The 14309-nt window shown below is 51.4% G+C and overlaps 2 protein-coding genes across 12 annotated transcripts in view; both read right to left on the bottom strand.

Moving 5' to 3' along the window:
- The window catches only part of CPNE2 (copine 2), a 42606-nt gene extending 32579 nt beyond the window's left edge, over positions 1-10027 (bottom strand). For 2 of the 4 annotated variants that reach the window (XM_039721158.1, XM_039721160.1), the window contains exon 1: positions 9910-10027. The gene's annotated coding sequence lies outside the window, so the exon portion shown is untranslated. Of the gene's footprint in view, positions 1-4328; positions 4494-8706; positions 8887-9909 lie in introns of those variants that run through there. The other 2 variants (XM_039721159.1, XM_039721162.1) reach the window with 2 other exon arrangements.
- A 3520-nt stretch (positions 10028-13547) lies between these two features.
- NLRC5 (NLR family CARD domain containing 5) overlaps positions 13548-14309 on the bottom strand; it is a 34192-nt gene continuing 33430 nt past the window's right edge. For all 8 annotated transcript variants that reach the window (XM_039721457.1, XM_039721461.1, XM_039721458.1 and 5 more), the window contains one exon: positions 13548-14141. In XM_039721457.1, coding sequence (XP_039577391.1) covers positions 14060-14141 — 82 coding nt within the window. In that variant the 3' untranslated portion in view covers positions 13548-14059. The remainder of the gene's footprint in view (positions 14142-14309) is intronic.

Below are 14309 nucleotides of genomic sequence, written 5' to 3'. Positions count from 1 at the left end.
TCCCAGCAGGGAGAAAGGCTCACCACCAGCTGTCCTGAGTGCTCAGCCCTGCTGCAATGAATTCTGAGCAGAAAACAGCTCCGGCTCCCAAGGCTTGGAGCCTTCTTCTCCTGCCTGCCAAGATCTCTTCTTGGCATTAAATCACCAGAAGGAAGCCTGGTTTTAACCCCCACCAGGAAACAGAAGCTCTTCACCCCAGACTGCTGCTCAGGGAAAGAGTGGTACAACCATCCCAGCTCCCTTAGAACTCAGAAACTTCTCCAGAAGAAGGAAAACCCTATCCCTGGCTGCAGACACTGGTGAGCATCACCAAAACAGCACCCATAGTGGCTCCCCCTTGCCTAGACCAAGCCTGTCTCATGCCATCACCCCCTGTGCACAGCAGCACAATGCCAGAACGGCGGCAGTGTCACACCAGGACAGTGGCAATGTCACACCAGAATAGTGCCAGGGTCACACCAGAACGGTGCCACACGTGGGAAACCTTCCATCTACTGCAGCTTCAAGGAGGAACACATGGAGAAGTAAAAGTTCATCCACCACGGCTGGGGGACCAGCTCCAAGGTGCCAACCCTGCCTCTGTTCCACCCAAGCCCGTGTTGCCAGCTGCAGCTAAAGTGAAGATTTTACTTAATTATTTTTCTTTAATGCACTGATCATGTAATCAATGTCCTAAAATAGCCAAGCCTGTTCTATTTATGCTGCTGTCTGTCTACTACTCCCTCTGAAAAGCAAAAATGGGGCGGCTGTGCTGGCATGGACCTGGTCCTGCTGGAGTAGGGAGGTCTGGGCGGGATTTTTCCATCTCCCCTTCTCCCAGATCTCAGTGCTGGCTCATAAAAAGCAGAGGCACCAAGTGACTCAGTGGAAAAACCTTTTTTCCCAGGGCTAGCAGACACCAAAACATCCTCTTGGTGCACAGCACATCACCCATATTCAGCCCCTGAGCTCAGTCTGGCTCCCCAGGGTGTGCATGGTCAGGACAAGCACTGGGGTGAGGAGATGGCCAGCACCAGCCAGAGCAAACACTGGAAAGCCACCTCTGCTGCCACTGCACTGGATCCAGCACCTTCTTCTTGCTACACCAGCATGGATCGAGCACCTTCCACAGGGCCAGGTGTGGGTTCAGCCCCTGCTGCCCCAGCACCAGCTCAGAGGCTTCACATGGGAGGCACCATCAGCGACCAGCACCATTCTAACACCCACAAAAGATTGACATTCTGGGGGTATTTGAGCTGGCACTGAAAGAGTCGGCGTGCCATCATCTGTATTCCAGTCTCTGCACCCGTTTTTGTTCTCCTGTCCCCACATTTGCTGCCCTGAACAAAGTCCTGTGACTCGCTCAGCATCTGCAGCCAAACCTTCTCCTGGTGTTCCATCCCAGCTGGGCCCCGTGCCGAGCACACAGACACGTGCCCTCCCAGGGAAACACGGCCAGGCTCCCAGTGAGGGGTCTCAGGGACAGGCCTGAAGGTTTGGCTGCCCCAGGGTCCCATCTGCCATCAAGAGGTGTCACAAGAGTAGGACCAGAATGCAGGGACATGGTCCCAAAAAATCCTTTTTGGACTCCAGCTTCCAGGACCTTCTGAACTGAATATCTTTGTGCTTACAACTTTCAAGTACTTTTCTTCTGCATGGACTGGCCACTACCAAGCTGTTCCATGTCCACAACAATCCACAGAGAAGGGTTTTGCTGCCTGGGGGTACGCACAAGCCCTGGGGCTGCTCTGAATATCTAAGTCCCAGAGCAGAGTCTTATCCCAGGCGCCCCAATCTCTACAGCAGAGAGCAAAATCACTTTTATGAAGTGTAAAAGGGTCAGCAGAAAAACCTGGGAGCTTTATTTCCTCTTATCTGAAAGGGAAAGAGGGGAAGGAGATATTTGTTTGCAAAGTAACTCATGACTGAAGAGGTCTCCCCTCCCTCTGCAGAAGAGCAGCCTCACGAGCAGCAGTTTCTCAGGCCATGCTGGAGTTCTGTGTTAAGCTTTAACAAGAAAAAACAGAGGGGAAAAAATAAAGCAGTGGATTAGGTAAAACTTTTGGAAGGGGGATGGACTCAATCTTAATAGTGCCCTAAATTCAGTGATCTCCTCTCATTAAAGAAATAATTCATTTTCATGGCCAATACCAGGCATATTTGAAACAGACACAGAAGTACCAACACCCAGCAGTGACACCATGAAAAATTCTGCTATGTCCATCCCAGGGAACAGGAGATCCTTCTTTGGGATGATCCACGATTTCTGTAACAGCCCACAAAAGTCACCTGTGACTGTTTCCCCACTAAGACTGTCCTACTACAGCCTACTGCAATTGTAGGAGCAAAATTCCTTTCAGGAAGGCAAAAATGAGAGAGGAGTATTAAACAGGTAAATTGGGGTTGTCATAAATGACATATCTGATCTAACAGGCAGTGGAGACACACAGGGAGAGCAGCAGTACCTGAGGGAGGATTAGGGGCAGGTGAAAACAGGCTGTCATCAGATTGAAGCAGGAGAGGAGTGTGAGGATACAGAAACTGGTTGCCCAGAGCAGCAGAAAAGCTGAAACAGCCAGGACACATGGAGCTGGAGACACCAGGAAAAGCTGGGATGCACTGCAATGGACACCCAAGGCAGCTCCCCACGGCACCACAACTCACAGTGGCCACTGTCCCCTCTCCTGCTGACACACAGAGCCATCTCCAGAATTCTTTCACAAAGCAAGAACATTTGCCTCTGAGTCCCACACAGGCAGTTCAGTGGATTCCCAGCTTGCACCTTTTAGCAGCCTCTGTACCTTCTGCACACTGGTGCAATCAGTCATGTCCACAGCACCCTGCTGCTGGTCCCCAGCCACAGGGGAGCGGGCTGGGAGGCAGAAAGGGGGTGCTTGGTACAACCCTGTAGACATTCCTTGGGTACCTGCTACTGCCAGAGGACCTTCATCTCTCCCACGGGGCAGGGAAAGGCTGAAAACTGCCTCTGAGCATCCCAGCACAGCAGCATGGCTGGGACTGAGCTCAAATCCTCACAGAGATTTGGGGCAGACCCAGCAGACAGAGATGCCCAGGCAGGTCTCCTGTTTCCAGCCTAAAGCACAGGTCCCACAGTCCTGCCTGCTGCAAGCCAAGGAGACTGCACTGAGACACTTTGGTGCCTGGTACAGAAGGACAAAGGGTTTCAGGGCAACCTAATAAAGTGGTATCTCCAATGAACCCTTCCTGATGGAAACTGTCCCTGATGGGCTACAACAGACAATGCTGCTGCTGCTGGCAGCTGAGCTTCTCACAGCAGCACTGCAGAATTCCCTCTCAAGGGCTGGTGGCCCCTGGTGTGACAGTGACTGCTTCTCCAGTTCACTCCTGGGCCATCCCCACCCACAGCTCCTCTCAGGTCCCTGCTGTCCCCAGAGAAGCTCTCAGCCACCAGCTCTGTGCAGGTTTGGTGCCAGTGAGGGCAGCACCCACCTTGCTGAATCCCCAAGCAGCTGTACCAAGCAGCACATGGGCAGCACCCAGCAAAGCTTCTCCAGGGGCTGAGGACCAGCAGAGCCCTGAGAAGTCACCTGAGGTAACCTGGGAGTCACAAATCATAAGAAAACTCCAAGGCAAACCCTGTGGAGCCAGAGCTGGACACCCCCAAAGTGGCTCAAATCATTTTGAAAATATCCCCTGAAGAGCAGCTCCAGAGCAGTTTCCCGTGCCCAGCACAGAGCTGAGGCAGCCACTGCTGATGTCCAGCACGGACCCAGCACCTCCAGCAGCCTCTGCCATCCCCTCAGGTGGCACAGCAGCTGCTGGACTCCAGCAGGCAGTGGCATCAGGGAAGAGCCTGCTCACACTGAAGGATGGCAGGGTGGCAGCGACTCCTCCTGCCCTGTATCCCTGCCCACCTCACAGTCCTGACCAGGTCCCAAGGTCCCCCCGTGACCACCAGCTTGCCACCCTGGCTGCTTCCTCCATCTGAGCAGGATTTGGGGCTGCTCTGCCCCCAGCAGCCATCCTGGAGCTGAGCTGCGCTGCCAGAGGGCACCGGGGAAGGCAAGAGCCGCTGTGGCAGCATCCCTGCGGGGTGAAAACCGGTCCCTGTGCAAGAGCAGGGCACAGCCACTGCCCGGCCACCGCAGAGGATGGAGCCAGCTCCTCAGGGAGGGCTCACAGACACCAAAACTGGAAATCTCAGCAAGCCAGGGAGGGGAGAGGAAAACCAAACACCTTTTTGTGCTTCTGGCATGGAGAAAGCTCCGGGCAGAGTCTGCCCTGGCGCTGGGGAGCAAAGAGCAAATTTGTTCTCCAACCCTCTACAAAGTCCGAAAATGTCCCCCAAAGTATCTAAACCTACTTACCGAGGGGAAATCACGAGGACTGAGGTGTTTCCGCAATCCTCAGCGTCGTCGCAGAGCCGAGGGCTCCAGGCTGGCAAACGAAAGCAAAACCCGCTCCTCCACACCCCGCGGTGACGTGGGGACAGCGAGCACCGCTGGTGACACGGGCCGGGAGGAGCCGCAGGGCTGGGGGTGTGCTCAGAAAGTCACAAAGTGGAGGGGAAAAAAGAAAAAAAAAAAAAATCAAAACAAAAAAGGGAAAAAAAAAAGAAAAAAGGGGGAAAAAAGAAAAAAAAAAATCATCAAAACAAAAAAGGGGGGAAAAAAAAAAAAAAAAAGGGGAAAAAAGAAAAAAAAAATCATCAAAACAAAAAAGGGGGAAAAAAAAAGAAAAAAAGGGGGAAAAAAGAAAAAAAAAGGAAAAAAGGGAAAAAATAGGGAAAATAAAAGAAAAGGGAAAAAAAGAAAAAAAATTAAAAATTTAAAAATAAATTTTAAAAAATTAAAAAAAAAAAAAAGGGAAAAAAAAAAGGAAAACCCCAGGGAAAAATCCTTTCCCAAGAAAAAAAGGGGGAAAAAAGAAAAAAAAAGGAAAAAAGGGAAAAAATAGGGAAAATAAAAGAAAAGGGAAAAAAAGAAAATATAAAAATAAATTTAAAAAATATTAAGAAAAAAAGAAAAAAAAAAGGCAACACCACAGGAAAAAGTCCTTCCTCAAAGCCGGAGAGGAAACAGGGGCTGTGCTTCCCTGGGCTGCACAGGGCGGTGTGCAGGGGGCAGAGCCCACCCTGGTGCCAGCCCTGCCGGTCTGCCCTGCTCACAGACCCAGGGATGCGTTCCAGGCTTGCCCTGCTCACAGATCCACCTTCCAGGCTGGCTGCTCAGCCAGGACAAAGGGCAGAGAAGCAGCAGGGCGAGGCGAGGGGGCAGAGCTGCCCCTGCTCGGGGCACGGAGCGGTGCCCGAGCCGCACGGGCAGAGCCCATTCCCGAGTCCACGGGCACGCACGTATCTGGCTCACACACGCCGGGAAGGGCTGCACATTTTCGCTTGGCTACGAGTTTCCTCTGAGGCTCAGTTTAGGGAAATGTGTGATTCAGGGCAGAAAACATCGTGATGTCACCGTGAATCGTGGCGGTGGCATCAAGCCCTGCACACAGCCGCCCCACGAGGCGGACCCCGGGGGAGGTTCTGTCCCTGGCACAAATCCACTCTGCCTTCCACCGGGGAGGCTCGGTCCTGCGGGAGCAGCCACAGGCAGCACCCGTGGGAGCCTCTGTCCGACACAGGGAAATGCCAAACACCAACCTGCTGCCTGCCCAGGGCAGCGATGCTCTTGTCAGACACCTGATCCAGGTGGGACAAACAAGGAGACGCAAACCAGGAGATGCAGCAAGGCAGGACAAGGCACTCGCAGGATCTGGGGCATATTTTAGCTTCCAGTGTTAAAAATTCCCTGCCCCATCCTGCAGCAGCCATAGGAAAGCTGGGCACACTCACAAGGAAGGGGGGATAGATCTGTTTCAAAACTGGATTTGGAGGAAAAAGTGGACTTAATTAAAGGCAGGCCCTATGGAATGTAAAGGATCAGGGCTGGGCTGCAAAGGACACGCAGCCAGCAGGGCTCCCTTGCAGGTGCAGAGGGAACTTCCCACACCCCAACTATACACCATGTATGTAACAGGCTGTTTAACTTATTAACCACTTTCCTATGCCATTGAAAGCAAAAATGCTGGCTTTCTGAATCTTAATTGGATTCCTATTCCCAGCCAACACCATCTATCACATGTGAGAGGGGAAGAAAAAAAAAATTCATCATTTATGTGATCAGAAATATCTTTAACTGCTTTTGGACCTCACTGCATGCCAGCCTAACCTCATGTCAGCCAGAACAGCCCCAGCAGCAGGCAGCTGTGCAGGTCCCTCCATCCCATGCACCATTTCATCCCTAAAGCAACCAGTGCTTCAGAGCTGATAAGATACATAAATATTAATTCACGGATATTTATGTGTAATGCTCGTCTGCACTGGGACACCAAGTCATGCAGAGACATGGGGACACTGATGTCCTCATGGCTGGAGCCACCTTTCCCCCTCCCTTCCATCCCACCTCTCAGAGCCCCCCATCCCTTCCCCTTCACAGACGGGATTTTCATCACTAAGATCCAACATTTTCCCACAGAATTTTAATTTTTTTGGCCTGCTTTGCAGCAGAGAGATGCTGCCACTTGATGTGTGAAGCTTCACCCTGAGACAGAATTGTGTGCCAGCGAGACAAAAATGCTGTGGTTTGTGAGAATGACGTCTGACTAATTCTCGACCCCTTCTCAGCAGCTTTAGACACCGCTCGAGGGAATATCAGGCTGGGTTTAAATGGTTGCACTGCACTGGACTTGTTTAATAGCAAAACTTGTATTCCCAGCTTGTATCATTTTTAAAATCAGCTTCATGACAGCTGATGTTTCTTCCTAAATCCTCAGCTTCTGGAATCACGTGATGATGGAAAATCCAGGGCTGGGAGGAAGGCGACTATTTTAGACACAAGATTTTTCCTGCTGGCTACAGGCAGAAAACATGACAGCTCCCAAACACAAGGCCTTAGCAAAAGCATCAGATAAATAAAATTGGAGCCCTTCTTGCTGAATTCTACACTCGTTTGTTTTTCTGGCATTTTAACAACAATGTTATGCTCTCCAAACTCACCTGAGTTCTTGGGAATTAGTTTTTCCCCTCCTCCCATGATCCAAACGAGTAACCTTGCAAAGCCAGCAGCCAGGAAACTGAGCCAAAGCAGCAAAAAGTGATGACTCAGGTCCTTCAACAAATATTTTACAGAGGTTTAAAAGACAAACCATAAGATTTCAGGGGCAGAAAGGGTGGGGAAGTGTTCAATTCTTTTTTTTCTTCACACTGTTTTGTGGGTTCTGCATCCTGCCAGGAGCACTATTTCAAATGCCAGGCAGCTCCACTGCACCAGAAAATTTACCTTTCCTTCTATCCCCCCACCCTGCCTCTGAACACCAGCCAAGGCTCTCACATAAAGAGTTCCTTATGAGAGCTGGCAGCCCTGGACCCGGACAGGAGGCTGCGAGAGTTGCTTTTTCACCAATTAACCTGGAATTTTGTTCCCAGCACTCCGACGGCTCCCGGAGAACAAGCCCTGCTTTACGGTGGCGCGAGCGGCCCCGGCCAGCTCCCCCCAGGCAGGGCTTTCCACTGGAGCCAGGGGAAAACTCTTTCCACCAAGTGTAACAGGAGCAGGAGTTGTTCCTCCCAGACTCCTCGTGCACCACACTGAGACTGCTGAAAGGCAAACAAAGCTGCTGCAATTCCAGCACACAGCTGGGCAGCTGCAGGCTGCTCCAGCACCCGAAAATCCCGGAGCTTCGGGGTGAGGGAGGGGGATCGCTGCAAGAGGAGCAGCATCAAGGACTGCCAAGGGCTGTGCAGCTGATGTATCCCTCTAAGGCAAAGAGCATCTTCATCCACAGCTCAGCTCCAGCAGCTGAATCCAAAAAGGATTTTTCCACACTGGAATCCCCAGCTCCTGGGGTCCAGGGCCCCTCCTACAGCACAGACTGGCCACACACTGGGGCTGTTTAACCCTGATAAGCAACAGCTTCACAACAGCTTGTCAGCAACCAGCATGGAACCCTTGCTGTCCCCCAGCAGAGACCCTGGGAGCAAGGATGTCCCCAGGACACCACATGTTGATCCTCAGGATCTCAGCTCCCTTCAGCTGGAGCTCACAGGGCAGCAGGGAGGGAGAAGCAGCCAGATGACCCTGCCCACCCTCCCACTGCACCAGGGCAGAGTCTGCAGCCCCTGCAAGAGACACAAACTGTGCTCCTGACCAAGCAGGTCCTGGGAACAGCAGGGCACATGCCAACAGTGCCAGCAGAGGCAGGCTGCTGGCAAACTCCATCCCCTGGGGCTGGGGACAGTGTTGGCTCTAAGGGAGCAGCTCCAGGACTGCATGTCTGCCCAAGGCAGGGGCTAGAGGTTGCCTACACCACAGGAAGATGAAATCTGGGGACATTTGTTACTTCACTAGATGCCCTTACTCCTTCCCTCCACTTTATCCCAGTCAGGATGCTCCAGCAGCAACAGCAGGGAAAGAAAAACAAACATCACCAGAAAACGTATGTCCCAGGCTATGACACAGCTGTAACCAAAGCAAATGCAGCATTTCCCCAAGACAGCTACAGGAAAACATCCTCCACTGGCTGCGTTCTTCCAAACAACTCCTTTCCACATGCCCCGAGCTTTTGTTCCCAGCCTTCCTCCTCCCATCTCTCCCTTCCCTGCCCCCAACGGGCTTCGGTGGAAGGCTATTTCTGGCTGATAATAAAAAATTTTCTGACTCCAGAGAAGCACAGTGGTATCAGAGGCCCCAGTACCTGGGCTGGCTCGAGCAGGCTGATGCAGGTGACAGGGGAGCAGGATCAGAACTGGGCACACCTGGGCTGTGCTCGCAACTCCAGCTTTTCCAGTGAGGTTCAGGTGTATTGCCAGGAGGTTCAAACGTGGTTCTCGAGGTTCAGGAGGATCCTCCCAATTCCTCTCCACAAAGCAGCTCACACTCTGGGGAGTCAGCAGCAAGGACCCAGCCCTTCAGAGATGTTTCTGCCACCGAGGCTCAGCCCTCTACTCACCTCTGTTTCCTGTTCCACCCTCCTTGTGGTGACCAGCTCCAAAGGGTGTGTTTGCCCACCAAGTCCTCCAGCCCTGCTGGCTTTAGTCCAGCCACTTGCCTAAATTAGGGTTACTCACACAAAGACTTATTGCATCAGGTCTTCAGGCTGGCAGAGCTGAGAGGAAAAAACCTCCCTGCCTGCCATCCTCCCAGCACCCTCACACTGCTGAGGAAACGCTCCGCTCGCCTCTTGCTCAGAGAACAAAGCGTCTTGCTGGGCACAGAGGAGAGAGAGGCAGCACATCCGTGAGCAGAAACCCTCCCAGTGCCCCCAAAACGCATGGCACGAAGGAGATCATCTCCAGCTGGAGCAGCGTCGGGCTGCAAACAGCTCCTGAAGAAGCGACTCTGATTCCTCAGCCTCCAACTCGCCAGATCCCCCTGGACTCAATGCCAGAGGATAAGGAGAGGGGCTTGCAGCAGTCCCCCCAAAAAAACCCTACAAATAACCCCAGGCTCGGGGAGTGAAGCCACCAGGCCCTGGCATTTGCTTGGGGGTCGCATACCCAGCTGACTTCCTTAGAAGTGGATACAGACACGCAGAGAGTGGGAGCAGCACAACTTCCACGCCGTGCAAGGATGGAGGGAGCTGGGCTGGGAAGGGGAGCGTAAAGTGACAGGGGATGGTCCTGGGGGACGGTCGAGGAACCAAAGGTGTGTCTCAGAGGAGGGAGGGTCTGTCCCAGGGCACGGAGGGTCTGTCCAAAAGGATAGAGGGCAGAAGTGCCACCCCACACCCCGGGACGAGCCAGTGGGGGACATCACCCAGCAGGTCCCATCCCGCGGCTGCCAGCAGTGTTTCGCTGTCCCGGCCAGCGCCACCCTCCCCGCGCACTATCCGCTCTGCCGCCACCCAGCCGGGGCACGGCGGCCGATCCCGTTATCGCCGGGGCATCCCGGTACTCACCGCCGGGCCGGGCCGGGCCGGGCCGAGCCGCTCCCGCGGGGCTGCGGGCTCAGAAGCTCCGCACGGCCGCGCCCGCCCCTCGCCATCACCGCCCACCCGCCCCGGGCGGCGGCGAGGGGCGGGCTCCGCTCCCCCCGCCCGGAACGGCACCAGCCGCTTCTGATTTAAAAAAAAAAAAAAGGATCCAACCCAAAACTTCTTCCCTGGCTGCTTTTGCTTCGCTGTTTGGAGAAAAAAAAAATCCTAAAAACAGCCCAAAAATATATTTATAAAATTATTTTCCATGGTATGCACTCAGATCCAAGGGGAGATATAACTTGGTTGGATCAATGCTCATCACTTTTAAGGGAAAGCACTGGGTTTTGTGCTGTTTGGGTGTAAGCAGGGTTTTCCCTGCCCAGCCTGTGTGGGTGCTCCTGGTGCTGAAATCATCCAGGCCTGGAGCGTGTCCCGCTGATTCCACTTCCCGTGGGAAAAAGAGGGATAAAGAAGGAAAAGAAGCAGCCCTCAGATTCATGGCCCAGACCTGAAGGGTTGGCCACAGGGCTGGCCAGTGTCACAGCCACCCATCACCCCAAGGAGCTGGCCTGTGCTCCCTTCGAGGCTGGTACCACCGGGGCTGACCCCAAAGTGCCATCAGCAGCCTCACCCAGCCCTTGGTGGACACATCCTCAGCTGTCCAGGATATCTATAGAGACATTTTTGGTGTGGAGATATGGTAGTAAGGCTGAAAGGCTCTCTCTGAGGCTGCTGATTAAATAAACCATCCGTATTTGATCAGAGCTCTTTGCTATGGGCTCTGCTCATATAAGGCTGAAAGGCTCTCTCTGAGATGTTGATTAAATAAACCATCCGTATTTGATCAGAGCTCTTTGCTATGGGCTCTGCTCATGCTTTGGAAGATCACAGGCAAATAAGCAAGTCCCAAATGCCCCTGCCCAGCTGGAATACTTTCTTCTCCTTCAGTTTGAGCTGTGGAAGGCATAGGAGTTTTAAGGCACCAAGTTTTTAGCCTGCACAAGGTGCTCCCTCTGCCAGCCCCAGTCCCAGCCCCAAGAGTGGACACAGGACAGGCTCAGGGGTCACCAGGGCTCCTGCTCAGCACAGGCACCCAACCAAGAGCTGAGCCTAAGGTTTAGGAGCAGCCCTGCTCTTTCTGTATAAAGAGCTGTGTGCCCAGAAACCATCAGAGAAAGGGACGAGGTTGTGCCTGAAAGAGGAATTCAGTGGGAGAAGTGGGGTCTGTGCCAGACCTGCCCTCCTACCTCCTTGCCTGAGGCTTACAATGTCACTCAGAGGGGAAAAGGGAGAGGCAGACGGTATTTCACAAATGCCAATATGCCTGTTTTCTCCCAGATCACATTTTCCTGTGCTTTCTCTCCTGCCAGCACGATGCCTCCAAGTCACAGCAGGTTCAGGGCTACCTGGAACTGGTTTTAGCAGAGAGGAAACGTGGCTGCGTTTCCAGCTCTTTGGAGCTGCCACCATGGTGAGCAGGAGCCCGGCCCAGCCTGGCTCCAGCTGCTCCCCAGCACAAAACCCAGCTCCCTCCCGCCCTCCAGCAGCGTGTTTATTTACAGCACAGTGCTTCTTTCTAAAGATCCGGTCTCAGGGGGCAAAATGCCTTCTGTGTATGAAACCAGTACTGACTAGCTCAGACATTGTCTTCCAGAGACTGCAGGCAGCCTGAAACAATAGGGGTGTGCAGAGAGTCCTGCTGCATTTCCATTTTTGGACCATGATAAATCCGAAACCTAATAGTAACAGCTCTAAAAATGGCCCGCAGTAATTAGGTGGTTGGGAATTGGTTTGTTTTTCGGCCATCACACACAATCCCTAATGGCCTCACGTCTTCCTGCATTCCAGAAGATACATTTAACCCCTCCAAATTGGACAAAGCCCCCAAGTTCCCCTCAGAAACTTTTCAGAAACGAACACCAGCTGGAGCACGGACATGGCAAGCACAATGGAAATGGGAAGCACGCCCCAGAAGTCCTTGGCATCACATGGAAGAATTGAGCCACAGACCCATGGTGTTGTTGTGTGCCATGTACAACTCGGTCCAAACCTCTGATTTTTAAAAAATGCACATAAAATACAGCACAGAGCCCGTTTTTATCCCGAACCGCTGGATTGCAGACAACCTCTCCCCGTTTTTGGGGTTTTGCTGACACCTGGTGTTCTGGAAAAGATGCACTGTGTGTTCCTGCAAGTTCCCTTCCCTGGTTCCCGTTGGGATGGCCACTCTCTCGGGTCAGACTGAGCCCTGAATTTGGGGGAGAGCCCGAGGAATGCAGGTGTGCAGTTAGATTTCAGAGTCCCTCCTTTCACATCTCGGGACAAGAGCAGAGCTGCAGGAGCATTCTCATGATGGACTTCAGGAGTCAGGGGCACTGCAGAGGGGCAGCCTCAGACCTCATTCATCATAGAACAGTTTGGGTGGCAGGAGAGCTTAAAAATCATCTTGTTCCAGCCCCCTGCTGTGGTAGAGACACCTCTCACTGTCCCAGGCTGCCCCAAGCTCTGGCCAACCCAGCCTTGGACACTGCCAGGGATGGGGCAGCCACAGCTGCTCTGGGCAACCCCACGGAAGAATTTCTTCCTCATATCAGTTCACCACATTTGGTGAAGGTTTTTGTAAATGGCAGTGTTTAGATCTGAGATAGTGGCTCACTCCATTGAATTATATAACCTGATGAGGATTTTCACTACCTCTTTTTTCCTTTGTTTTTGTTTTTCTAAACCCTTTTCAGAGTAGTCTCTGCAAAACGTGTCCCACTTTTACACCACCACATCATTATGTCACAAACATGATGCTGATCTCTAAATGGGGACAGTGGCTCCCCCAGGAATAACCAGCACCACCTGCTCACAGCCACTTGCCCAAAGATTTGCTGGGCCAGCATTTCTTTCTCATTCCAGCTGCCTGCCCTGCCCAAATCAGATCAGTTACATCTCCCCAGGCAAACGCTGCTGCAAACAAAATTCCATAAATAAATCCACCACAAGACTTAAATATTTATTTTTACATTCTCTGGATGTAAAAATAAAGGATGGGTATTTTACTGCAACTCCCTGCGGGTGTTGTAATCTTGATTAAGGATAATGAAATACTCTGCTGACTTTCTGAATGCCTGAGAAAATACATCTCATCCTAGAATAATGCAATCATAGAAGGGCTAAGGTTGGAAAAGACCTCTAAGATCACTGAGCCAAACCCTTACCCAGCATCAACATGTTCATCTCTAGACATGTTTCCAAGAGGCACATCCACACATTTTCTGAACACTTCCAGGGATGGTGACTCCAAAATCTCACAGCTCTGAGAAAACCTTATATCTGCTTTTTTGTGACTGTGTGTGAGAACTTAATTATGGTGTCTGTTCTTTCTGTCACTCACTGCCCCTCCCTCAAAATAAGAGCTTCTAATTTGAAGTTGAAGCTTGGATGGAGGTGATGGTGAACCTTTCATTGTAGGGCAATACATAAATAAATAAAGTCTAGTACATCAGCATTCTTATCACTATTTGCTAATGACTTTCTGGAAAGTTATTCTCTTGAAGAGAGTTTCAGTGCTTTTCTACCAAGAATACCATACTGCCTGCTTAGCAGCAGTTATTTACAGTATTTTTCTCAATTATGGTGTCTGTTCTTTCTCTCACTCACTGCTCCTCCCTCAAAATCAAAGTATTGAACTTCTAATTTGAAGTTGAAGCTTGGATGAAGGTGATGGTGAACCTTTCATTGTAGGGCAATACATAAATAAATAAAGTCTAGTACATCAGCATTCTTATCACTATTTGCTAATGACTTTCTGGAAAGTTATTCTCTTGAAGAGAGTTTCAGTGCTTTTCTACCAAGAATACCATACTGCCTGCTTAGCAGCAGTTATTTACAGTATTTTTCTCTTCTGTACAATAAAAGATCACAAGAAACAAAACAAACAAAACCCCAACAGAAACAAACAAAACAAAACAAAAATCCAAACCGAACAAAAAAAAACCAGTGTCCACATTGGTTCAGTGCAGCAAAGGAAGATCCAATATTTACAGCTTTCAGTTGTAGGAACTTTGAGTTCCTGGTTCTTCAGTGCAGTTTTGAGGGCAGTAGCAGACAGAGCAACTCCTAGCTAGGCCAAGGATCTTCTTTGTTAGTTGAAGGAGAAGCACAGCCTTGGGTCTTGGCTTGTCAGAGTCTCAGGAAGGCCCTTGGGCACTGGATTGCCCCACAGCCTGCAAGGACAGCAAAGGTGTTACTGCAGGACCAAGGGTGATGTTCATCAGAAGTGAAACCAGAAGGAATGAGAGAAAGAAAGCTTTAAAGAACAAATGCAGCAACTTTCTGATGGGGCTATTACACAACCGGGTCTTCGGTTTTTTGCCTCATTTAAAGCCAGCAAA

This window comes from Passer montanus, unplaced genomic scaffold (assembly GCF_014805655.1).
Source record: "Passer montanus isolate IOZ18808 unplaced genomic scaffold, ASM1480565v1 scaffold45, whole genome shotgun sequence".
In the NCBI taxonomy this organism is placed as follows: Eukaryota; Metazoa; Chordata; class Aves; order Passeriformes; family Passeridae; genus Passer; species Passer montanus.
This window is presented reverse-complemented; position numbering and strand designations above follow the sequence as displayed.